The sequence below is a fragment of the Malurus melanocephalus genome, unplaced genomic scaffold, assembly GCF_030028575.1.
Source record: "Malurus melanocephalus ecotype Western Australia unplaced genomic scaffold, MMel_1.1 scaffold_365, whole genome shotgun sequence".
Taxonomy (NCBI): domain Eukaryota; kingdom Metazoa; phylum Chordata; class Aves; order Passeriformes; family Maluridae; genus Malurus; species Malurus melanocephalus.
This window is the reverse complement of record NW_026623597.1, coordinates 673,261-700,524: the sequence shown is the minus strand read 5'-3', so window position 1 is coordinate 700,524 and position 27,264 is coordinate 673,261. Positions and strand designations below refer to the sequence as shown.

Sequence of the window (27,264 nt, the reverse complement as noted above, 5' to 3'; positions counted from 1 at the left end):
ATTCATATAGACATATATATACAGTCATAGATATATGTCTGTATATTCTCTCTGATAGAATAATAAGAGAAAATTGGAATTTGTATGTTGCTGCTGGCCCCACAGAACATTATGCTGTTTCTTTGATTTTTCAAGTTTTTTCATTAAGTTTGGAAAAGAGAAGACATCAGAGAAGATCTCATTTAAATATTTCAGACATGAGTATCTTTCAGTGTTAGGGTAAATCCTTTTCATCTGTAGCAAATAGGAATAYGATAGTTAAAATAACCAGCATTTCATCATCTGATACGTGACATTGCTTTCTTTTGTTAATTAGGAACTAAGCAAATTCCTAAATTGATTTTAAATAAAGGAAATTTTTTTGCAGAGGTAAAATACTCAAGCCTTTTTAAGGCATCATCTGAATAATTTTAGTGGATAGAGATTCTAYAACCAATATAGAAAAAAAAGTGTGCTTTCTTTTTTTCTTTTTAAGAACATATGATTTGCCTTTAGTTGAGCATTTTCAATTTGGCTTTTTATCAAATGRTAATCTTGTGAAATACTGAATCATGAAATTGTCATTGGATTCAGTACGAGAGAAAAAGTTGGCATTACCGATTGATGGGTATGTGCATTCTTAATTCTAAATTTTATGCTGAATATTACTTTCCAGTGTTCATGTAAGATAGGTTTGCCTATCCCAATGCCCACACGAATATGAAAAATTTCATCATTAAAGCAAATGCGTATTTTGTATTCTGCAGAAAATAACAGGTGGTAGCTGCAGAGCAAAGAATAATATGATAATCTTTTCACATTATTTCTTAGAGACACAAAAACCTCTTCAATGAGGAATGATGTGATAGTCTGGAATTTCGTTTTTCTTTTTATTCTGATGCTGCTTTTTCAACATAATTAGCACTAGGCAGCACCACCATATATGTAAACTTAGCATTTAACTTAGTTCCTCYTTTGACTGCAGAAGCCTTCCTAGGGATTGGTTTTTAAGAATCATTCAAACCTTTGGCAAGAAAATTTTAACATTTCTGGCGTTTTGATTGCCAGTTGCCTGCTTGAATAACACCCTATTTGTCTATACAACAGGRATTTACATATCATGAGAAAAATCATGAATCTTAAAGAGGAAATTGTGCAAATAAATTGAACTGAGATRTAGAAGTAAACTCCCTGGCATATGCAGAAGTAGTTATGAGTATTTGCACAGGAAAAAAAGTGATGTGAAAACCCATTTTGAATTTTTGAAAATAAGAGAAAATGTCATTGTTTGGCAAAACATGTATCATTTTCACCTAGCTGTGCTTCCATTTAAAATCTTTTGGCTACCTTTTTAAGAACAATTTTTAAAAGATCAAAATACTACAAAATGCTAAGTCAAACAGAATGTTGTTTTGATCTCATTTTAATKTCAATAATTATCATTTCACTTGTTGTGTCAAGTAGAACATGTTTTGATTTCCTCGGCTTATGCATCATCTCAAGTAAATTTTTTTGTAGCTCCTTCTAGCTTTCAGTTTATTAATAGTCTCAAATAGTAAGATAGAAGGTGCTTGCTGTTATAAAAATATATTTTTTATAGCCTAAAGAGGGTAGAAAATATTTTGCAATCCAAAATATTAATGTTGTTACCTATATCACAATGATAACGGAGGAGTATCAAATCATGAATGTCAACATCAGTTTTTAGAAGATATTCTCAAATTTTTTATCCTACTGGATTCTGTAATTTTCTGTATATTAATAATCATTTAATATTTTTGCATTTTATGTAGCTAAATTCTTTGTGATGCTCTCAACAAAGATCTATTTACTATGCAGTATCACCTACCATTCCTTTAGTTATGTYTCWGTATTTATATGTTTCTCTCTGAATCATTTGCCATGTCTATTACAATATTGAAAATATTAACAATAATCTAAGATCGTGTGGGCTGAACTGAAAATTCAATACCCATGATTGTATTTTCATGAGAACAGTTCCAAGTAGCTGAAGCCAGGCCTGACCTTACTTGTGCTGTTTTGATGCAGGGTTTTCTACTGAATGATACTTTAAAAAAAAATCAGATATGATAACTGAACATAATTAAAGCCAAACAAATGGGTTTTTTGGGGGGGAGTTTGTTTTTTGTTTTTTTTTGTTTGTTTGTTTTTGGGTTTAGATTTTTTTTTTGCAAATACTTGTGTGTCTCTATGTATACACAAATGGGCTACRTGGATGTAAAACTTAATCACAACATAGCAGAGATTTAGAAGACTCTGCCTTTAAGTATGATGTCCATAATAACCAAAAGTTGGATATTATGGAAAGTTTCTTCATCCAGAGGGTGGTTGGGCACTGGAACAGCTCCCCAGGGAAGTGGTCACAGCACCATCCTGACAGAGCTCAAGAAACATTTGGACAATGCTGTGAAACACATGGAGTGATTCTTGGGGTGGTCCTGGGCAGGAGCAAGAGTTGGAGTCGATGATTCTAATGGATTCCTTCTAACCCAGGAGATTCTGTCGGTCTATAATTCTATCTCCAAACAAAGGGAGCTAGGGAATGTGTAAAGGAATAAACCTTAATGGTTTAAGTTTGAGCTTAGAAAGTATCTACAGCTATTCTTGACTATTGCTTTTCCCCTGAGGGCCTTAAAGGCATGATAGTGCTTCCCTCCAGCATGGAGCACTGTAGCAAGCAGAAATTCAGCAACCAAATGTAGCAGTAATTCTTCCAAATAATCACTAAGCACTGCATGGAAGCTGGTGCCATTCTGATCCAAAATCTGCTAGACTCAAGAGGTGCTAAACAAATGAGAAAAGAATCAAAGTTTATCCAAACAATTTTCTAGGATGAGCCTAGACACTAAAGCATCCTCAGAATTGCTGCTGGGTCTCATGGTAAACTCTACCAATTCTTATTCATAAGAATGATGAGGAATTGTTCACTTACAAATTCAAGTCCACTTTAAGGTTGCTAAGTGCAGATTTAGAAGAGAGAAATTTAATCTCATACTTGTGTAAAGTCTGTCTCTAAAGTACTAAACCCTCTGAACTTCTCTGAAGGAAAGAAAATTTAAAATGCAGCCCAGGAGTCAGCATCTTTAACTTAAAGCCTTCTTTCTGAAGGGAATTGTTTAACTGAAGTTTCTGAAATATCCTTAGGGTAGAGCTTCGAGGAGGCATCCAGAATCTAGAAGGTTATGCACAGGTCACATCTACAGGCCTTTTTTTCAAAAGCATGGTACCTCAGAATAAAATTGGATTTTAGTATTTGAATACAAAATAGTGATCTAAGAAAATTACCTGGATGTCTTTTGGTACTTGGAACATATTTAGTCCACTTAAATAATGTATTAAACATTTTTGAACTAATATAAACATTAATTAATGGCAAACAAAGTTCAGCTGGATTCATGTGTACAATATTGGAAAAAATCCAGAAATCTTTCTAAAGACCTTCAAAGGTGTTTTAAAGATACATGCAAAGAGAAACTATTTTTAATTGATGTCAATATTTTTCTATAAAAGTCATTCAAGGAACATGATTCCTACCATTCTGAACAAAATGTCRTATTTAATTAACTTGCATGCCTAATGTTTGCATACCTTGGTTTAGGCACAGATCAGAGTAGATGTGCAGTAAAGAGGATGGGTGAGAAACTCAGTTCTTCTAAGCAGACCTGAGCAGGAATGTTGGGTGGTGTTGGATGGCTGCTTATGGTTTTGCAAGTGAATCAGATCAGTAGAACTTTTCCTTGTAGTAACAGCACACACATGGAGCACAGAGGGATGGGAAATCAATTAATTAATGTTTCARTCACAGCCTATTTCTGTCTCAGAGACAAATAGCCAGTCTGTGATGGTCTGATGTGTGGTGGTGGGCATCTCTCGCTGATCCTGAGCTGTGTTGCCGTACTTGCACCATCGTGATCCTCGTTCTTCTGTGTTCTAAAAAGAGGTCAGAAGCACTTGTTTAGTGTGGCCAGTACATGTAAMTTCAGTCAAAGGTCAATGAAATATTAAGCTGCTGCATCAATATCCTACTTTCAGTTCTTTGATGTTCTACATGATCTAATAATGGGCGGGGGAAAAATGCTAGGAAGTCCTTCTCATTTCATCCTTCTCTTCCTAAACTGCTAACGGAATTAAAAAATGCCCTAAATATGTCTGCCATTTCAGACTTTAAAAAAGAAACTTTATCTTTTGAAAGGAGTCTCTTTTGTATCATGTGCTTTGTTCTGAGTGTTTTACTTCCTTTACTTGCTGATACAGTTTGTCTTGATGAAAGAGCTRTAGCTACTTCTTCCTGCAAAAAGTAGAGATGAGAAGTTTCACTAGAAGTTTCTGAATTGGTTTTAKTACTTATAATTGTACTGAGAGCTTTTAGAGAAAGTTGTGGATCCTCTAAATTGAGAGTTGTAGTCTTTGGTCCAACAGCGTATTCCTTTTTGAGTTAACAATACTTAACTAGTGAATTGAAAACTCCTAAAGGTGTGTCAGTAAAAAATAATGTTAATTTCACATTATTAATGCCTATGTGTGTTGGTGAGCTACATGTTCAAGGCAGAATATCCTTAAAGTCACACAGTTTACCAATAAGCACTCAGATCTCTAATTTAAGTGTATTAAATATGAACTCTTGACCTAAAACCAAGGCCAGCATGAGTTTCTCCAGCGAGTTTTCCAAAGGGGCACTGATTGCTTTTATGACAGACAGCTCCACATTTGAATAAAATGATCCTGTTTTTAGCTGCACTGCTGCTCTTTGGGAAGGACAAARTCCTAATGGTTCTTGATCACAGTCAGTATCATCAGTCCTACCATGTTCTTTACCATAAGAGATAAAGGTGCAAATTCTATTCTGATATTAATTTTTTTTCATGTTTTACCTTCATGGCTATAATAGAAAAGTTGTATCTGGTTGATTTTATGGTCTAATGCATGAAAAGCAAGAGGTGTTCATTCATGTCTAGCCTTTGGAAGGACAGTAGACTTAAACTGACCCTGAACATAAAATAGTATTTGTCTTTCTCCTGAAATTTTGTGGCCAAGAGCCAGAGTTCACATGTCTAGGTTAAGACATGTCATGATAGGTGAAATTGCATTACTGGAATGAAAATGAAAATACAAATCAAACATTATTGTACACATTTTCTTGCAGGCAAGGTTTTTCTGCACATAAAAGATATAAGCAAAAAGATGTTTCCTGTGATGGTAACAATTTAAATTATATATATGTACACTTTAAGCAGGAGAAAATGGAACATAAATGCTAGYTGAAGGGCCAGGTACTGCCTTCATTTCCTCTAAAATATATTAAAACTATTTCATTTCTGTATGTGATRCTTTGAAAAATGAATTTATTTCATTTTATTGCAGTGTTCAAAAGTTTAAWTTTTTGGCGGCATCTAACCTCATCAAAATGAATAATGAACTCTGCCATATCTGAAGTCTTGTCCTTCATGCTTTGCCTCACATACAATTCTCTTTTCTTACATCTATTTTATTCATCAGATTAGGTCTTGTCATCTTTCCAATTTACACAACAGGAAATCAATAATTAATTATGGATAGGTAAAGCAATGCCTCACTGATTGCCTAAACCTTCCAAGACTTGCACTTTGTAAAATCACCGGGGATAGTTTCCTAGCAGTTTCTCACTTGAATAGATTTGGCAAGTAATTAGCACTATCTCTCCCTTATCGTGTGTCTCTTCATAGCTAAAATCAAGGGATGARGTATAAAATTAAGGTACAAGATCTGTGATTCGAAGTTGATAACAACTCATATCCAAAAGAGAAAAGTTGCCAAGGCCTTCTGYGGTATTTTGAAAGAAAAAAAATGGGTGATGCTCTCAGAAGAATACAACACCCCTTGCACTGCAATGGCAAAAGAAAAAGAGGGAAAGATTATTTTGAGGTGGAATGCTGACAGTAGGAGAATAATGGCTTTGCTTTCAGAGAAGCCAAGTTGGAGGCTGGGAGATACACATCTCATTTTGAAAACAATGAGTTTAACCACCGATTCTGAAAATGTCACTTCAAAGAGCCTACAGAAAACTTAATAATCCTCAGCCAGTGCCAGACAGTTTTGCTGCAGTTAATGACTGTCTGACTAGGAGCCCTTCTCTGAGCTTCATGCTGCCCTAAATACGTATTTCAATATGTATTTGCCTTTCAGCTTCTTGAGCAATTGAACTTCTGCTGTGTCTAGGATGCAGAAATGGTCACTTACAAGTAAAAGCCTTTTTTACATTGAAATTCAGAGTAAGAAGATGAGAAGTGCTGAGGTCCAGCCCACTGCACCAGATGGGAGACTGAAGCACTGTGGATATCCCACAGCTGCAGCAGCTGTGGGGCAACATCTGGGGCAGGGGGCTGAGGGCCCCAGGAGAGGGGGCTGCTCCAGAGGAGCTCTGCCCCTGCCTGGCTCGGTCCTTCCCTGCCCAGCCCTGCTGCTGCTGCTGCTGCTGCTGCTCTTTTCCTTGGCTCCAGTGATGGCTCTGCTTCCCTGGGGCTCTCAGCAGAGTCTCCACCCTCTCCCCACAGCTGGGTCTGTGCAGGGGAGAGTGACTGGCCTCATCAGAGTCATCAAAAGGTGTGGGAAGCAAGCTGTATTTTCYTTAAACCACTTCAGCTAACTTCTCGTGCTGTCACTAACTCCTGCTTTTATCCAAATTAATGTCATATTTTGAAATTCCCAAATCTTGATTAATTTCTCTTTTTTAAGTAATTTTTTTTTTGCTTCCATGAGCTGTGGAAATAAGACTATAAGCRCAAATACTAAAATCTTCAAATTAAGATGAGCTTCTGTGATTTCCTGTCTTCACTTTGTGTCTGTTGATTTTGGGTTCCTGGCTCATAATTCTTTGGGAGAGGAGGAAAAACAGGACACTTGGAGTCCTGATATCACTCCAGAATGAATGATTTAAACCAAACACACATGCAAGCTGGGAGAACACCAGAATCCCTACTACTCTCTCGAACATGTCTTGATTTGCSTCTTTGGAAGCAAAAGACAAAATCMYAGGAGTAAAAAATGTCARTACTCGTTAGAAGTGTAGCATTAATTGTTGGCAGTAAAATCTGTCTATTCATAATACATCATAAAGCAGATCAATACCCAATAATTCTTTCCTGGTTTTGAGTTTTTCTGGAAACAACACAAGCAAATCCAGGAAAAACCATCCACTCAGGAATCATTTACTGCTAATCAGGTTTGACAGTTTAAATTCATTTGTAAATTCAAAGAAAAAATCAAAGAACACTTTTGGTTTTAAATTAGATATTTTATTTAAAACTAGTTGATTTCATTTTCAGAAGTGTTTCTAGAGTTTTTGAAGCTGTAAGAATTTTGTTGAAATCTCTCTTCCAAAGTAAATACTCTTCACATACAAAGGCAAGGGTTTTTTTAAAGAACAGCTGTCTCATCATGTTTCCTTCAGCAGCTGACATTTCCTTGTCACCTGCTCCAGTGGGGCACAGGTCCTGTAGATGGGGACTGTTTTAGCCTCGTCCCTCACTGCCTTGGAGCTGGCAGAGGGAGAGAAGTCRGGCTTGGTATCATTGACAAACACTGGAAAATGTATTTATCCCTTCTCTTTTATTAAAAGAAAATAATATGATTCCAGRTTGTAAAACCTTATGATAAGTAAGGGTGGTTGTTGTTGAGCAGCAAAACTTTCTGAAACATTATTTCAGAAATCCTGCATAAGAGTGTATGAGATTCATATGTGGATCACCCCAAACTTGTGGCCTTTTTAGATTTTTCACCACAGTCAAGTCATACACATAATTTTCATATGCCAATGTATGTAGATCATTTGATCCACTTCTAATTTCTGTTACACCTTATTTGAGTTGTGACAGCGAATTCCCACTAAAGAATTGCCCAGACCTGTGTAAGTCTGATGAGSCTTGACTTAATTCACATCAGATTTATCTTCTGCTGTAGACAGCGTCACACTGGTGCACACAGTTGGGATGTTTCATTCAGCCTGACAGTGGTGCTTTAGCTTGCGAAGGAAGCAGCACCAGCAGCTCAGAGCAGTGTCTGCCTGAGTTTCAAACTGAGTAGATGTCACATTACAGACTTACAGGCACTTGGCCTTGGTGCTGTGTCAYCTACTTCTAACACCACCATGGGTCTAGTTACTGATCCCTATCAATGTCCATCAAACATTTCTACAGCTTATAACCATTACAGGAGCAGTTATTGCTGCAGTTAATATCCTGGAACCAGCAAATTTCTTATCTCTTATGGATAAGAAAGTAGGATGACAAAACAAGTCAGGTCCTGTGTGCTTCACATTGTCTGTAAAATGTCTATTAAATCAGGTTACAAGAAGATCAGACCCGAAGCAAGCGTGCTGGAGAGGTTGTAAACTTCAGGGAGGCAGGACACATTAGTGGTGAAAGAAAAGAAAAAAAAAAAATACATTAATGTTTCAGGCTTTAGCTGTTTTATTCTTCAGGCAGAAGCTCTGGTTCCCTGTTGGGTCAATACGGTGTCAGTTCCTATCAGGGCTTAATTTAATTTAGTCCTCACAATGTTACTGTACTACAAGTGAGAAAATGGTGYGCCTGATATCATCCACCATGCAAATCAGACTCCTCTGCCAGAGAGTTCTGGAAAATTGAAGTTTTTGCAAACACAATAAAATTCTGCTTTCCATTTTGCYCTTACATTTAAACACAAAAAGAATATCAAGAAAAGAAAGAAAAAAACAGATTATATTTTCATGAGACACAAGCAATATGTGTTTGTTGGCACAGTAAGATCACCTTAACAAAATAATTATTTTCCCATGGCCCTGATAAAAATTATTTCTTTTCAAAATACTAAAAGTTGAGCAGGGAGATAAAGAACTTGTTCGCTCCTTAAGCCCAGTAAAAGGTGATCAGAGGGACTACAATATTACTTTCATTTTCTACAGTGGTCATCCAGCTCCCATCCCAATTTTAATCCTGCAGCTTTTCCAAGAAGATATTGCCAGAAACATGTCACTGTTAACTAAGCTTTAATATCTGAACTTTATAAAGTATAATTGATACAATAGTATAATAGATATATTTAGAGTAGTCAAAATATAGATAAATGCCCAGAACAAGATACCTTGGAAGACATTATGAGGATGTTTAAGGGTCTTTCTGTACTCTGGTTGTTCTGTGTCCTCCCGTAGTGTGCAGTTGCCACCTATTAATWAATTACTGACATTTAACAAATACACCCATTCTGGAACAGAATTGCATTGAATTGCTTTCCAATTTGTCAGGTCCTTTTTGTCTTACTCTTCCTCTCCTAGATCACGTTTGTGGCCAGTAAATTGGTTTCTTAAATTCAGTCTCACATAGTTTGCTCTGAGTTAGCTTTCTTCTCCACAGGACACTGCTGTATACTGTACCTTTAAATCCCCAAACCAATTTAATTAAATTTCATTACAGGCAGTAGACCTGAAACAAAGTAATGAAAGCAGCCATCATGTCAGGTGGTATTTATCTAGCCATTAAATTGAAAATACCCCCTTTAGGCTCTTAAAAATTAGTTTCAATATTTAACACCTAATAGCTTTTGGAATTGTTGATGGGGATAGTTTTAATAAATTKGTTACAAACTGTTTACCTTTACAAGGAAAGGGGCTTGTTCCTTGCAGCAGAAGGGAGCTAAAGATAGATGAYTTAAAATTATTAGRGWTTTGAAATACTGTGAGGTCTGAGAGCTGCCCACAATCTGTTGAAAAACACCATGAAAGTCATCAYACAGTGATAGGGGTACRCCTTRTTTAATCAAAAGCAATGYCAAGGCACTAGAATACTTGTCTTARAGTTTACTGTTTGYCTCACTTGTTTTATTGAGCTGATTTGGCTTGCCAGCTTGAGAGTTGGTAGCAGAATTTATTTGAAGACCTCATGATAAGCACTACTGTCAGGAGAGAGAAAAATGAAAATTTACAGGAAAGAGAAGGAAAAATATCCACTGCAGAGAAGACTGCTAGTGCCAGCATGCCAAAAAGAGTTTCCTTGTTGCTCAGACACCATGCAGTGCTGAGTCTGAGGATGCAATGTTGACAAAGTACCTGTTGRTACCCTGCACAGCAAAGCTGGTGCCATATGCTTAAAATTATTAGGGTTTAATAATTTAATCCCCCCCATAGTCCATGGGACAGGGCAGGTGTCAGGGATTTATTTCATCCACTTGCCATCAGAACCAGATATKAATATATATTAATGTATACATTACAGATGGAATACACAACAGGAAAAAAAATTTGGGAGAAGTCACTTTTTTCTGAACAATGCRCCCAGGTTTTACTTCAGGAAAGTGAGAGTGCAAAAGGAGAGTATATTTTGCCATRAATGCATCCAGATCCACAAAATTGGAAGCATTTCTACCTTGCTCTGTGTAAGCATGGTTGATGTCTCTTCTTTTTGCAGGAAGAGATTAATAAATAGTGCATCACATTTCCTTTTATCAGATCCAAAGTCTGTCCTCTTCATCTCTTCCTCTTCTTCAGTCTGTTTAAAGGAAAATAAATAATCAGAAAGCTACAACAGAATGAAACAGTCACTTTTCTGGTAAGAAATTCTGACCCCAGAGAAGAAGAAAAGAAACCATTTTTCGTCATCAGGATAAAGACATGGGGTTGTCACACGTTTGCTCCTTCAGTTTCATAGTAGGGAAACCACTGCACAAGTTACTGTTAACCAGAGATAAAAAAATAATGCTATATATGTTACTTGTAGTCTTGATGCCTGGATAAGATATTTGGACTTAAGCTATTCATCATAACTATAGCTAKAAACTACAATATCTTCTTTAAAAATAYATGTATTTTMTATATATTTACAWTYTATATATAGTAATTTTCAATTTGATTTAAGATGTTAGGGCTTYTCAGATGTTTTTCTTTCATTCTTGTGAATCCTCCCTCTAGCTTGGAGGCTGTGCTTTGTGTAGAAACTGCTTTTTGRAGACTTGATGTAAATTGGTAAGATTTTATATAGAAAATCTTGGTTTAAGCAGGTGRTATTTAAGATCAAGTACTTGTTTTTTCAAGTTACTCTTGAAAAGAGTTACTGGTTTTTATTGATTAATTAGATTTCTTCCTTATATTTTCRTCTACAACTGTGATTAAATATGAAGTGCAGTTCAGTGAAGTGTCCTCAACATGAGCAATAGAAGACAAACAGTCACTAGCGACTCCAGGGAAAGTCCTGACTGTACTGCAAAAGCCATAGCCTGGATTCACTCATCCTCATTTTTGTCTTTGAAATGGCAATGGGGTTGGATTATTGCAATGTATCATGGTGCAGGAGTAAAATATTAATTATTTAAACTCTCAGCTTTTTATTTCTGAAGTAGCTGTTTTTAATATTTGTATAACTTTGTTGCGTTTTTTTTAATACATCACCATTAACACAGTTTTAAATACAAGGAATAGAATTTCTTTCTGTGCACCTTGGAGAAAACCTCAACAAGGAAAATACATTGATTCTTTTTCTCTCATGTGTGAACAAAAGGGCAGTTAGTATAACTAAGCTAAACAGATGTGTAGTGTGGTAATGCTGAAACTTCCCAATCTACTTATCCCAAATCCTCTCAATAAAATGGAAAATATTTCAAACCAGAATGCCATTTGCAATGTGAAAACAGAAGTGTGGGAAAAAAAAGACAGAACTGTTAAACAAATGACCTAAAAACACCTAAATCATTTGAATGATTGAACCTAAATCATTTGAATCTTTCTGAGATGTATTACTTTATAGAACTTTCTACATTTTAATTTTTCTCCTGCTGTGTCAGTACAGTCAGCTCATCCTATAGTGCATCACTAACTACATTTCCCACCCAGTGGCAGGAAGAAGACAGCAGCCTACTGGTGTATCTGCAGTGAAAACACCAGGGAAAAATACTCTGTTTCAAACAGGGATCCACATGGCATTTTCACTGACCGATTTGCAATGCTTTGGTGTTGCAGGATGGATGGTCACAGTATCACTTCGTAGCCTCATCTTCAACAATAGAAAGGGATCGGCAAAGACCGTACTCGTCATCCCGCACGCCGTCCATCTCTCCCGTGCGCATGTCTCCGAACAACCGCTCAGGTAAGGCCAGGMGAGGCAAAGGCACAGGTAATCCATCACTGCCATTTCCCCTGACATCTGCATTGTTGCTAATGGTGGTGGAAGGGCACGAAGTGTATCCTTTACTGTCACCAARTTATCTGCTCAAAATGGGACTTTTTTTTTATTATTATCATCTTGTAAAGTGCTACAGAAGAAAGAAYATTCCATAAATTTTGTCATGAGTTCTCCCAAAGTGTTTTCCTGATAGAGATTACCTGACTAGATCTCGGGGCAATGGTGTCCATTAGTAGCATGAGGAAATTCTGTTACTCAATTTGTTAGTCATGTTATTTATGACCACTTTGCACACTTAGCAGAAGTTTAAAGATGCACACTACTTTTTTGTCAGCTCTTATTCTGGGTATGTGTGCATACATATGCATGTGCAAATTTCACAGATTGACTACAGGTCTTCCTGTAACATTGATAACGTATTTGCACAGCTATTATCAATTCTGTATGGTCTGCAAAATTAATTAATGTTAGTATCTCAACTTGGGCCATAGTGTAAATTTATTTTTCTATTCAGAAATCAGGTAATCTTCTCCTCAGTTTATTCTAAGGTAGAACATGCCTTCATTAGATAAAGCCATTCCTAGTGAAGAACTTTCAAGATAAGCAAGCATAATGTCAGACTTTCACTGRGTTTTCTGCTCCTTTTTCAATCAAATGCTGTCAGTCCATAGGTACACCAAGAGTTTAGGATTAAAATTGGCCAAACTTATGATTACCATTACCATTATGCCATACTTTGTCTTTTGAGAAAATTGTTTTGTTAATTATGTAGAAGCTGCCTCTTAGTCTTGCAGAGCAACAACTGAGGAGATGTGAAAATGTAGCCAGAAGTACAGTGAGAGCTGCTATTCTGTTTTTAAAATCTGCCATTACAAAAGTCCATAAAGTGCTCTTGTTCCTTTTCTCTTCTCCAAAATCGCATTTTGGCTGTAAGTGCAAGGTACTTGAAATGTCTGGCGCTGAGATCYTAGTTCTGTCTCTTGCCAGAACCATCTTCTCACCTCTGTTACTCTAAATTTTGGGTGGAATTTTACTGCCATCATCAGTTATCATGAGATTGGAAAAGGACAAATAATAGTGGCTGTTTCTGAAGGAAGAAGAGCCCATGTCATTACACACAGGTCAGCTGAATGTCAGTCTAGAAAATTGCTGGAACAAATAATCACAACTTGAGTACCTCAAAGGTAGTAGGAACAKAAGATATCAATTAACTCTAGGAGTATCTATTTCTACATAATAATGGAAGTTGCTGTGTGTCTGGTAGTATCCATATCAAATACAAACATTGATTCAATGCCATTTGCTCTTATTAAATCCATCTGAACTCCTGCTACAGCACAGTTAAGCCACTTTGTGGAAAGAAATGTCAGTAAGTACAATATTCTGTAATCAGTAAGATTCTTTCACACATTTTCATGGACAAATTAAGGCAAGCTAGCAAACAGTTCAGAAAACATCATGTGTGTTGAAAAAAGAAAACTTACTGAAAAATTCACAAGGAAAGGGTATTATTTATTGCCGAAATGGAAGTATTCATTTGCTTGGAGTCCTGCCTGGGTCCAGTATTCAGTGGTTTTAGTAATGGCCCAGATAATATGCAGAAGTTACATATTACCTTTGTGGGTGACATAAACCTGGGCGAAACTCATGTTCTTTGAAGGGCATTACAGAAAATTCAAAGTGATCCTGAGAAATTGGAGGTAATGTTCAAAGGGGAAAAAAATACAATCCTTTAAAAATAAATTGTAAGGAGAATGTCTGGCTAGGTGAAAGTTCTTTAGAAATTGTTTGGGATTTTTGTCAGTTGCACACAGGAATTGGAAGGTGGAAAAATCAGAATATGAGAATATACAGAATGGACTGTAATTGTTTAATTCAAGCAGAAGAGACATGAGATGGAGACAGTGGGAARAGGCACAAACCAAGTCCTCAAGCACGTAACAGCCAGCCGTGAAGAAGAACGGTGTGAACTTTTCCTGCTTTCATAGCAGACAAATGGAAATAATGAGCAGCAAGGAGTCAGGCCAGACATCAGAGAACATTTCCTCTCAGTGGGGAAAGAAAGCACTGGAACAGACTGCTTGGAGAAGTTATGTGATCTCTGCCATTAGAGATCTTCAGTTCCAGATTAAAATCTGTCAAGAATTATATTGATATACTGGATCCTAGCTTGGGGTAAAGAGTTGAAGTGAACGAACTCACACTGTCCCATCCATCCCTAGGAGTGGGTGGTAACAGGCTCAAACTAATGTAGAGAGCTCTGTAATCTTTTCTGTGTCCTTTAAGAATAAGAGCAGAAAAACATTATATCACTTTTCAGTCTAACACCAACCAATGACTTCATGTTTGCTTCCAGTAAAAACTCTGAAAGAGGGTGCTTCTGCATTTTAACACTCGCCAGAAAGTTGCTTTCCTCTCAYGGGAAGAGAGAGAGAATTCCACATAAAACAGAGAGAGGTGATTTTGTCTGTATCAGTCAGTTTTTCAAAACACCAGCATGTTTATAACCACTACCAGAGTATGTGAAAAAAAACGTGTCTCACTCTTGTCGAGGTTTGCGTTCTGGCCCGCTCCCCGTTAGACTCAAGCTGCCATTAGCTGATTTGGTAGTTTAACGTCATGTTTCTTTTTATCTGCTGGATTACCAGCCTTAGATTTACATCACTATTGACAAACAGTTTAAAAGCAATCCCCAGTTCTAATGGCTTCATAAGAAAGAACATCTGTCMTGCATTTGCTCTCTAAATTCAGAGGCCAGGGCCAGCATAACCAATCGAAGCAGAATTCAACGTCACTTGTTCTTCCACACGCCTTAGTTAAGTGCAAGTACTTYCCTGTTGCTTAACTAAAAAATGTAACATAGTTTTGAGATGCTGAAAGATACGCTTCAAGGTCAAGCTTCACAGAGTTTGTATTACATTTTTTAATTTTTTCTTGTTTTTAAGCAAAAGCATTGCTTTTGAGCTTCTTTTGACATGCCAAGTAATGGGTGGAGGCAGGGGGTTGTGTGGGGGTAAGCACCAGCTCTTTAGTTATTTCTGTGCCACTGTGCCCTTACGAGGCTCTGGTGGGCTCTGCCCCTCACCCTGTGCTCCTCCTGCCCTCCACAGCAGGGAAAGTGCATTTTATCTACCAACACCTAAATATATTGAAGTCAGTTTACTTGAAAATCATTAATTTTTTTCCTTTGCTTTTCTCCTTTTCCTAAGCATCACCAAGCTCTAAGGCTTCATGATCAGTGCCAGTGATCACCTTCACATTCCCCAGTGTWTGAGACTCAAGTATAAAACTCAGATCTCTTTTTCATCACCTCTTATTTCCTCCTTTTAGCCATACCATGAGTATAGATGATGAAAGATTTAGTTTTAATAAACATAGCTTAAAGTAGCAGTTGTCGCTTTAATGGCAGTTGTTCACACATACGGATATTTAAAGACCGAGAAATTATTTGACTTACCTTTAAGTGTTAGGCATTCTTCGGTATATATTTTCTAGGGGGAAAAAAAAGTGGTTTTCTTTTCTTCCTTTTCCATTAAAATAATTTAGTTGGTTTGTTTATTTTCAAGAGAAAAAGTAAGAAACCATTTTATAAGGGTTTTCCCATGCATTTGAAAGTTAATGGTCTTTTCAATGGAAATAAAGTAACCATTTTGGGAAAGAAATTGAAGTGTTCCACCAGAAAGTTTTGACAAGTTAAAGAAACTGAAAAGCAAAAGTGAAATAACAGCATCTTTTCCTCCATAGTTTGGTAGTGTTTCTTCAATGAGCTTCATGTTAGAAAACTAACAGATATGAACTTTACTGAAATGCTTACTCAAGAGTTAAACCCTGCATCCACTCATACATGATTAAGAAAAAACATTCATTTTTGTTATCTAGCAAGTGCCCCAGCCTCACCTCGAGAAATGATCAGCCTAAAAGAAAGAAAAACAGACTATGAATCAACTGGAACTAATGCCACTTACCATGGAAATAAGGGAGAACACACTTCTAGGAAAGACACCATGACAGGTGAGATTTTGCATGCGTTGCATATGTGATAATCAGCTTGATAGAGCACTGATTTTATAGGATTGGCTGGGCTTGCTGCACTGTGGAAAAGAGTGAACCTGCTTTGGTTAATTCCCAAGTTTTTGCCACCTTGAGAAATACAACTSAAGATACATTTGAATGAATACAACCCTATGTGAAAATGATTTGTGAACACCATGGTTTTTCACAGAAGAAAGGCTCTGAATCCAATTTTGCATGCCTTTTCCAGTTTTACATTTGTTTTCATTTCAGAAGAAAGTTGGTTGATCACTTTGAATTAACTGGTATATTTGAGCATGTGCAGTGATCCCTAACGTCTATCTTTTGCAGGGAATGTTCTCCAGGATCAGTTAACCCATTTTGTATGTCAGTATTCACAGAAAATTTCTGGCTRATTGTGAAGTATGTCCATGTTACTTTCTCAGCTGGGCGGATTTAAATGCAGTGATTTTCTCTGTGTGTTACGGCACCTGTTGCAGGTTTCTTTGAAGGCCTCTCTTCCCCAGTGAGCTCATAATTCTCTTAACATTTCACTAATTAGAAAATTTTGAGTGCTTTGCRCAGTGCTGTACCTCTTCACCAATTCTCTTGCAAAATGCACGTTGGTCTCCATCACTGTTGTACAATATAATTCTTGAACATTTTGTCACATTTATATAGTGCCAAGCAATCACGGTCTGCTCTTCTCCAAATGCTGCCTCAGGGCAGGCAAAAAATCACAGTGAGAAGCTGCACTTTCTGGATGCTTGTTGCCTTCTCCCATGCCCTCTTTGGAGGTCTTGGTCAGAAGCAGAATGGGTTGCTCACCACAAACATGTTGGTGCAACATCAATCCATCCAGAAGTTCCATCTTTCAAGACTGTGTTCAGGATTTGAAGATACTCACACTAAATATCCCATGTTAGATGTCACTATGTAATCAAAACCTAAAGACCAGCCTTGGAACTTGTGTGACAATGCAATATGGAAAGTGAAAATCTGAAGAGAATGTCAGTGAAGAGCGTCTGGAAACCACAGAAATTAGGAGTGTCCTGAACGACTTCTGCGGGGTATTGTGGGAGAGTGCAGAAGATTCAGTCAAGGTACTGTATTTTATTCTGTCTGTAATGTTTTGAGKGTTTCACAGTCCCTGCACGAGGTGGTTCTCTAAAACACTTCAGTGGCCCTTACTTGGCTGATTGTAAAGGGCAGGACTGAAGGTTTTTCAGCTATTTGTCAAGGACCCATAAAGAATGAATCTCTGGAGTAAGAGGCTGAAAAGGAAAAGGCAGGAACAGTASTATTTTATTCTAGCTGCATCTGCAAATTCAGACTAGCAAATTATATCAGAAAGTGCTCCAAAATACAGTGTCTCCATGCTGAAAACTTGGGTTTGCTTGCAGATGGTCTTGTCTCCCTCCACACATTTAAAAAATGGGCTTTTCTTTTTCCCCACCCCTTTTCATTTTCTTTTTTACAGTGGTGTTGTTCTTCTCCCATTCCTACTTCCCTTATTTCCTTTCYCTTGCAATGTAATTTTCTGATTATGAGGCTTGTACTGCCTCAGCAACCTTTGCTCCACTTTGATTTTTCATTGTGTTTTCCTCTGATATTGTCTTGTATTTTGTCTGTTTCTATTGTTTATTTGGGTGGGCTTTTAGTAAGGAAATTTGAAACTCTCAGCATCATGCTCAGCTGTCAACTGTCTTTTCAGCTCCTGAGCTCAGTGAGGGAAAAAATCAAACACATTCAAATCAAAAAAGTGTAATAATATTTCCCAATYTTTCATGACCAATGTACAAAAAAAWATGAAATTAACAAGTAACTTTCTCTCTTTCAGATGGCCACATTTTGTCTAAGCTGAAATGAAGCACCGTTTTAAGAATGAAAGAAAAAGACAGAGTTTTGCTCATCAACATTCAGCATGGAATTTGTGTGACACAATTGTAGCTCATTAAATAATAAAAAATGTATTTAAAAACCATATAAAACAAGCATTTGTGATTTTGTGAGACATTTTGATTTTACTTGAGTGGCCTAACACAGGTTCACGTCACAAGTTTCTTGCAATTCCTGCGTCTCATGTTGTGCATCAGCCAGTGCATCGCAGCTGATGCATCCACTTGGCTGGGACTCAGATGRATGTTTTCTCAGGTTCCACCTGCCGTGCACATATTTTGATCTGCTCTTCTATTTTTGTGCCAAGCTGATGTATTACACAAAGCTGTCTTTGACTTACGGATTTTACACGGAGTGTAGAGCCACAGCTGTATCCCAATTTATCCATGACTGTCTCCATGCTCTTCTCCAAAGCTCTTCTCGGTTTTATAGTTTAAACATTTTATGACCTTTGGACTGGGACTGAAATGAAGGTTTTTTGATGGATTTTCAAAGTAGGAATGTTGGCTTCCTGCCATCCTGAGGATTTGTTAGGAAACCTCTGGGGACAATGGAGAATCTATGCAGTAAACACTTCGGCTGAAGATGATAACCTACACTGATTTCACAAGGATACCTAAAAAATAGAGGCTCAATATCAAAGTTATCATTGCTCTCTTCACAGGTTTATGATTCCTTTTATATTTGTTGTACATTTTCTTCTCTCTTTAGAAAATAACAACCAATAATAAAAAAATACACACCTAAAGTGTATTTTTAAGACAAAAGCTATTATATTCAGTTTAAGAAAACAGGAACTTCAAATGCATGTGATAATGTTATTTATGCCATGGTGTTTTCCTTCAGAACAGGAAAGATAAGGTTCCTGTGTGCTATCATGGGACTCCTTCTTTGAGRTTTCTTTTACTTTCTTAGTTCCCTCACTGAACTAAGTCTACTCTCTGTGTCTTCTCTTCCAGCAGCAGAAGAAAACTTCTGATTAATTTGTTTTTCTTTTAGTTGTAAAGAGTCAATCGTCAATACTTTTGTYATTTAAACTTACTGGCAAGTCCATGCACATTCAGAACAGAAAAAARCCACCATCAGGTGTTACAGGTGCTCAGGCTTATTACTATTATTATTACTTTCAGAAACCATAATACACTGTAATCTTTTTTCATGGTCTAACCTCATTTTTCACTGTGCGAGAAGGTGGCAGTGGTGGTGACAGGTAATGATCTCTGTTTCCTAAGATTTGTGAGGTACAGTAGCATTTTCCTTTACTGTCTTGAACTAAATTTTATAAAATGGAGCCCTRTTGCTTATAGCAGAAAAAGCAGATACCAGATGAGGATGACTGCCTGTCTAGCTGAGCTGTCCTTCCTTATTATCAGTGTGTGTTTCTGAGGGCAAAAGGCCAGCATCTTGTTATTCCAAAGTGTCTATAATAAGACATTCAAAATAAGTACTTCCAAGGTCTGAAAGCTGAATGTSAAACCATGAATCAAGTGTCTGGGATATATGGGGATGAATTTGGTCAATGACATCTTTGTCTCATAAACCACTGAGGAACATAATTTTCAAAGCTGTTGTCAGCTTTAAAGAAAGCTGCTATGGGGGAACTATGTGACTTTTTTTTTAACCAATATCACCTACAAAACTGAACAGAGGGGAAAAAGAAAGGTATTTTTCTATAATGTCCTTTATGCAATTCAACCAGAAAGTGCTGTAGGTTGATCATAGCACTCATTTTAGAATGTTTGAMATTTTTCCTCTTCAGTATTATCATGTACCAGTGTTTAGATACTGCATAAAATATGCACATAAACACACACACTGATCACTCCTCAATTTAATTTATCCTCCTTAATCACTCCTCCTTAATTTATTCTTCAGCTACAGTTTCCACATCTCTGTGAGGAAATGTGGCTGCAGGAATGTCTCTATCTCTTACTCCTTCTACTCCTTTCCCTTCTCTTGCCATGTTTAAAAAATTTAAAAAATCATTGACTTCTCTTTCTGTGTGTTTTACAATCTTATTATGATGGTACATATACAATATTATCAGGAAAAATCAGATATTAACCACACAATACCTGTCCATTCATCTAGCTCATTCTCTCCTTTTATGTTTGTCCTCTGCTTTTGGACAGCAAGAGTCAACTGCACACTGACCCATGGCAGGGTGAGGATGGTGTTCCCAGGGAACACGCTGCCTGCGTGGAATTGGAGCAGGGCTGCATTCATTGCTAGCAGCTGCATTGCTTGACTTAAATTTCCTCCAAGATCAGAATTACCTCAACCTCCAAGTTAGACTAGGCCAAGATTTCTTATTCTTGAACTCGTGGCATTTATTTTCAAGCATTTTATGTCTCATTGTTTGTATTGCATTAAGAAAAGATTGCTAGGGGTTTGAGGGGTTTTTTTTTCATTTTAAACTTGTGGATTTGTATCCCCATCACTGTAGTGAAATCAGCAACACAGAGCTTGCAGCTCTTTTCATTATCCATTTTCCATTGCAGAATATGGGATCTGGGAGAGCTTAAAACTTCAATCTGGAATGTGACATTTGTGAGCACATCCATGCAAATGTCACAGTAGTGCACTGGACAGCTACACACCAACTCTGAACTGTTTCTAGGTTTATAATAGTCACGGTTATTAGCAGCACATATGTGTGTCATATGTCTTTATATATAATCTGTATAGCCTTTCTCTTAATGTCTCTCTGACTGCCTGCACGAACAATTTACAAATTAGCATTGTTGAGTTTGCTATTTTTCATCAGATTCTTCATAGCATCATCAGATGCCACACCTTATACCAGTCTTTTACTCTGGACATCAAACAACATGGACAATACTGACCTGTCTGAACTCAGTATGTTCTGTCATGTCTGACTGGAAACTCGCATGCCTGAAACTTCAAACCTGCTTACCTTGGCACATATATTCGTAAAAACAAAATGGTTACAAGAAGTTCTTCCTCCGTCTGTGACAGTCCAATACATTGAATGTCACTTTCACGTTTTCTTCAAGAACTAGGACTTCACAAAATGGGTATCTGAAACACTGAGTATCTTTAGCTCTTAAGAAGAGGAATTTGTATAAGCCAGCTTCTTCTAGCACTTTGTGGGGCAAGCAAGAAAATCAGAAAACCAGCACAAAAAAGATTATATCAAGGAAAGATTGTGTACTGAGAGTCGCGTTGTGTACTGAGAGTCGCGTTGGCATGAGTTGCACCATAAAGAGCAATGCTGATGTGAACTCCTTATCAGGAGGGGTATTTTCAAATTCTACAGCAGAGTCTGCAGCTGGAATACAAAGAAACCTGCTGAAATAATAGTCAAGTCTCAAAAATCACTTTAGTGACAAAATGTAACCTGAACAGTGAGAATCTGTGGACATAACTCTGGCATTAACATTTACCACTAAGGAAAATGACTCAAGCAGTGCTTTCCATCATTTCACCTGCTTCTATTCGTTATAACCTATTGGCATACAGCTGGAATTAAGAGTATCTGCTGCTGGAGGAGCCCAGCCAGCATCTGTCGCTAGATTTCGTATTTTTCCAACATTAAAAAAAAGAGTCATGCTGCACTTGCAGACCTCTAGGGCTCCTTTCCATTTCCTACACAGGACTCTGCACTKTCTTAGTGATTGCATCCAGCTCTTCAAGGAACAAGAGGGTTTCACCCCTATCAGTTAATGGTTGTGAAGTGAAAAGTACCTTTTTCCAGCTGTTAGAGTGCATCAACCCACCACATAAGCCCTGTCTTTATTCTGTTTTTACAAACATGCTGGAGATCTTTAGGAGCACCATCTGAGATCTGTAAAGCACCAACATGGAGCAGTGCATCAAAGTGACAAAAATTATACCCTCAGCATGGAAACTGGRGCAGATGTGAAGATCAGAATTGGTGTGTTCCTGTCAGCTTTGGGTGAAGGCCATGCCAGTCCTTTCTCCAGAAAGGGTGCAGTGGTGGGGGGAAGGAAGAACCAGTTTTATGTGCAGGGGTCCATGYTTGCACATTACCAAAGGAAGAAAGAATGCTTACATCTCCAGTAACGTGGTTCTTCCTAGTGATGTCACCAGTGTGGATCCCGTATCCAGATTTCAGTTCTGATGATCAGTCCTCACCAGGTTTGAGTTGTAAAGGTATTAAAAGTCACTCCTGGTGCCTCCAGGTTACTCTAGGGTTGATAATACTACCGCATCGAGACCTGAGAGAAGTCGTGAGCCACATGTTTCATTCAGTTCCACTGATAACCCTGATTCACAGCTACTCAATTTTTACTTTCAGGCCTGTYCTTTTATAGTAAGAGTCCTCATGACAGCATCCAATCATTAGATAGAATGTCTACAAAATTAAGTATGCATGAAAAGCAATGCAGCACTTACACAAAATACTACCTTCATAGTCTTTTAAATAGGAGATATAACTACAGYCTTTCAAGTCCTACCAGCAAACTAGGATTCAGCTACATTTCCAAATCAGAGGGATCAGTGGAGGCAGCTTTGCAAGGAAAATCCTTTGCTGTTTATGTGGGAGGGTTTTGGGACAGGATTGGATATGTATTTTTTCAAGACTATGTATTATCTTCCTTGTCTTTAGAATTACTTCCTGTTTCAAACTCTTAGKTCACTTTTGTCTGTGCATTTGAGTAACAGGACATCTGAGAGGAAAGTGACAGCAGTGACGGCAGTAGTGAATTTGAGATTATCTTGGACAGACCTCTTCAGTATAACTACATTGCTTTTTGCACAACTTGGTTTTCACTTTATTTAATCCCTTTYTGTTTGACTAATTTCATGATAAAGCAAAATTATTCTATGGCTAATAATCCATATCATACAACTGAAGTGAAAGAGCTGAAATGTATCTTGATCTCAATATTTATAACTGCTGTTTGTTGTATGTGTGTTACATAATCCCATCTATAATTGAAATTTACTATTGATTGCTAGGTGTACATGAAATCATTTTGTTGATTTATATAAGGAGTGCRCAAGATTGGTATGAACATGACACAGAGGCTGTTTTTATTAATAAATGTATACCAAGGATGTGTATGTACACCAAAGCAAAGATGATGTCCGTTCAGTGGGAGGAAAACTGCAGATGTTTTTAAAGATGTTTATATGTGGGAAACAGGCACTGTATGATGTATTTAATGAAGCCTTTTGCATTCACTTTGAGGCCAAAGAGGTATGTTTGGTAAACCTGCTTTTTCCTTCCTCTTCTCTCTCTGCAGCTCAGAACACTGGAATCTCAACTTTGTACAGGAATTCGTATGGTGCGCCTGCTGAAGATATCAAACATAACCAGGTAGGTACAGAGACTAAAATGTTACTGTTCCAGATGGCTAAAGACTGGTGCAATGTCATATGTGGAAATGGAAGATAAATACCACAAATTTAAAAATATCACAGATAAACAGATTGACTCATGTAGAATTTGACTCCTATGTCCAAATTAAACACCTGTGTTTGAATATGTGAAATGAAATAAGGTCCAGAATATCCTTTATACCTTGATAGCAGTTCTAGAAATAGCAACTGGAGTAGTTACGTGCCTTTGTGCAATTGTAATATTGGACCCAAATTTGTTAGATCACTTGTGGGACTGCTAAAAATGGTGAACTTAGGCAGCTTTTTTCAATCTCTGCTTATAGTCCAATACAGATACTTGTTTTGAACAAATATCATAGAATTTGGGCCATAGCAGTTTAACTATTCCTCTAATCTTGAGGGAATATTATTAACACGTGCAGACTCAGCAGGAAACACAAAGTMTTTTGGCATTGATGTCTGGGCATCAGTATTGTGAGTAATGACCATGTGGGGATTGACAGGCTACATCACTTTTCAGTCACAAAGTCTGCATAAAGTGGAAGATAGTCTTCCAGGATAGTGAACATGTATTTATGCATTTCAGATTTCAATAAAGACCCAACTATAAAAACAGAGTTGCTACGGCTTTTGAAAAAAAAATTATGGCAGCCTTAGGTTAGGGGACCATCTGAGGGGTTTTTTTCTGCTTATCGTAAACATCTCGGCTTCAAGGCAAATAGCTTGAATGTACCAACAACACAAGATTGTCAACATGAAGTGTTGAGGAGGTGGTAAGAAGATGCTTCTGCTTAGCAGTAGCACAAGAACCCATTTCAGGGCACTTTTCTCATGTCAGTGCCCTGAAGACTGTAAATGGTTCTTAAAGATATGGTGTCACCTGTGTCCCTAAATTTCACTTCAGTCAAAGGCAGATGCAAAATGTTTAGCATCTTTCAAGTGTAAATTCAAATTCTTCAAGGCTGAGTTTTGGTCACCAATATTTGCATTATACAGCTGCAAGTTATTGTAGCTATGAAAGGGAAGTATAAGCTATTTGTCATGAACTACTTTTGACATAAACCAGCATTTTTACCATCAATAATATTAAATAATAAATGTATTAGATAATAATGAAGCTGTTAAATAAATCTAAAGGAATAAAATGAGAAGATAGAGCTGTGTAATTAATTCACTATCAAAGCAGCACTTTGAGTAGATGTTAATGCATTGCGAGCATGAGAAACCTGAGTGAGATTTACTCCTTGCATCCTGCTGCCCACAATAAGTTGTATCTAACAATCTGTGGGTATTACTCTTTCAGGTTTCAACACAGCCAGTTCCACAGGAGCCCAGCAGAAAAGATTATGAACCATATCAGCCATTTCAGAATTCAACAAGAAACTATGACGAGTCCTTCTTTGAGGACCAAGTGCATCATCGTCCACCTGCAAGTGAATACAACATGCACCTGGGACTAAAGTCCACTGGCAACTACGTCGACTTCTACTCAGCTGCTCGTCCCTATAGTGAACTTAACTATGAAACAAGCCACTATCCAGCCTCTCCCGACTCCTGGGTTTGAGACTTGGGCAGATACAAAAGCTCCAGGAACTGTGCATGTGCATGCATACCACGAGACATTTTTTTTCCTGCMAATTTAGTTTGTTAAAGCCTGTTCCATAGAAAGGCACAGATAACCAGTGTGGAAAAAAACTAAGAGTTTTTTTTAGAAGGCTACAAGATATGAAAGCTAAACCTGGGAGTAATTAGAAAGAAATATATATATACATATATATATTTTACAGTGTGGGGCAACTTTACTGTTGGCCTGTAGAGTCTAAAGTTCAGTGCTGTATATTGAACGTGGCTGAAGGACGGAGGAAGAACATGACAGTGGATCTGGGTCAGGAGTTAAGCACAAGTTACCGAGCAGCGTACATGCTTTATGGGGAACAGCTTCTCACACTTTGTTTAATATCCTCATTCATTGTGAATCTAGGCTTCAAGTTGCATTTGGGGTTTCCTCTGTACAGCAAGATGTTTCTTGCCTTTTGTTAATGCATTGTTGTAAAGTATTTGATGTACATTACAGATAAAAAGAAAAAAAGGTGCATTGTGTATATTACACCAATGCCACAGTGTTTCTTCATCTATGGTTCTAAATATTGCTTCAATTTCAAATTTTGAAAGATGTATGAATTTCCAGTTTTTTGTTTTCTTTTCCCCGGTGCGTTTTAACAAAAAAAAAATCAAAAAAAAAATCAAAAAACAAAAAGGAATATTTAGCAGTATTGTTTGTTCTGGTATGTGAATTTGTTTGTGGCAACTAAAAAAAAGGCATTCAGCAGTTTCTGACAATTAACATTCATCATTCCACACTCCTTGTCAACGAAGTGCTTTTTCACTGCCTAAAATTTTAGATGTAGATATTTGAAATAGATTTTTTTCATTTATACCAGTTTTCTTTATGATGATACAGTGTTAAAAGAAAATAAATTACAATTGATCTGTCATCCATATTTGCTAAGAATGTCTATTTCCAAGAACCTACCATACAAATACACATTCTTACTCGTGTGTGTCCACGTATGCATAGTATTCCGTGTGCGTGTGTTTGAGTGTGTGTGTTTGTGTGGCGTAAGACTTCTTTTCATCCAATGTTCTCCTTGTTAAGCTTCAATTTTTGTTTGATTTTCAGTTCTTTTAAACAGTGGAAACTCCAGTATGTGCTTTCTCTTACTCACTTCCCTAACCATCGATAGCAATCTGACATTGCTAGGCCACATGCTCACAAAAGAAGGGGTAACCGATTTTTTTATCACCAACTCCATCACCCTCAGGTGCCATTTCCTTGAAAATAGCATCTTTTGATCTCCTCTTGAGAAAATTTCATTACTCTCCAGCCACCAACCAGTAAGTGCTCAAGGAAGGCAGAGTTTGATCTTGCCATCTCCGTGAGGGAATTGAAAACTAAGACCCATTAGACTTTAATCTGGACTCTCCAAACTCTTTAGACTACGGAAGGGTCCAATTCTTGAACCATTAGGACAATCATTTATTTTAACCCATACCAAAAATAAAACCCAACACCCAGAATACATTCCTCAAATATGAAAATAAAGACCATTTCTGCATTTTTGCATTTAAAGTAAAATTCTAAAAAATGTAAGGGACAGAGAGGTTTGTTGTTAATTTTTTTAATTTAAAAAGAAAAGAACAGCTACATAGGCTAGGAGGCCAGAAGAACTGGCATATTCATCTTAGCTCTTATAATGCTGGAAGGGAAAAAAAAAAAAAACCCATTTCTTCATTTCTGTGATTCAGGCAACRAATAGTTCAGCATACAGTTTTCAGAGCATAAGACCCACCACAAATGGAGTAGTTGTAAATTGCTTAAATTACCAATAAGGAATTTGTTTTAGGTTGCAAACATTTCTGTGGTTAGTCACTGTAATAGTTTTAACATCACCTGGCACACTTCTGGCTGTGTGCAGGGGGAGAAGTCTCTCACAAGTCATCACCTGCTCTATAGGACGCAGCCCAAGTAGTTCATGCAGGCGGGTATTGTGATGTAGAATTGGTTCATTGGTAATCTAGGACTATAGTTTAATCTTTTTGGCAGCTTTTCCCAGTGTACGATATGTAACCTTTGCTCTTTGTAGTAAACGGGGGAAAAAAAATAGCATGCAAAAAAATTTTTAAAAAATTTCAGAAAGGGTGGGTGGGAGGGACACAGTGGGCCAGATGTATAGTGAGGTAGATAAAAATACTATTCATAGTTTTGGACACAGGTTGTTTATATTTTATTTATTACATTGATTTTAATAAGTGACATTTGCAGTGCTTTTTTGAACAAAGCACATTTTCAGTATAAAAGCTTTTTTTTAATAAAGAATGTCACTCGCAACTGGAAGTTCTT

General features: G+C 37.2%; 1 protein-coding gene across 1 annotated transcript in view; it reads left to right on the top strand.

Moving 5' to 3' along the window:
* LOC130580826 (catenin delta-2) overlaps nucleotides 1–27,054 on the top strand; it is a gene marked incomplete at its 5' end in the record, with an annotated part of 92,351 nt that extends 65,297 nt beyond the window's left edge. The window contains 4 exons of the mRNA XM_057378579.1: nucleotides 11,960–12,086; nucleotides 16,002–16,133; nucleotides 23,267–23,340; nucleotides 24,667–27,054. Coding sequence (XP_057234562.1) covers nucleotides 11,960–12,086; nucleotides 16,002–16,133; nucleotides 23,267–23,340; nucleotides 24,667–24,927 — 594 coding nt within the window. The remainder of the gene's footprint in view (nucleotides 1–11,959; nucleotides 12,087–16,001; nucleotides 16,134–23,266; nucleotides 23,341–24,666) is intronic.
* Nucleotides 27,055–27,264: the final 210 nt, after the last annotated feature.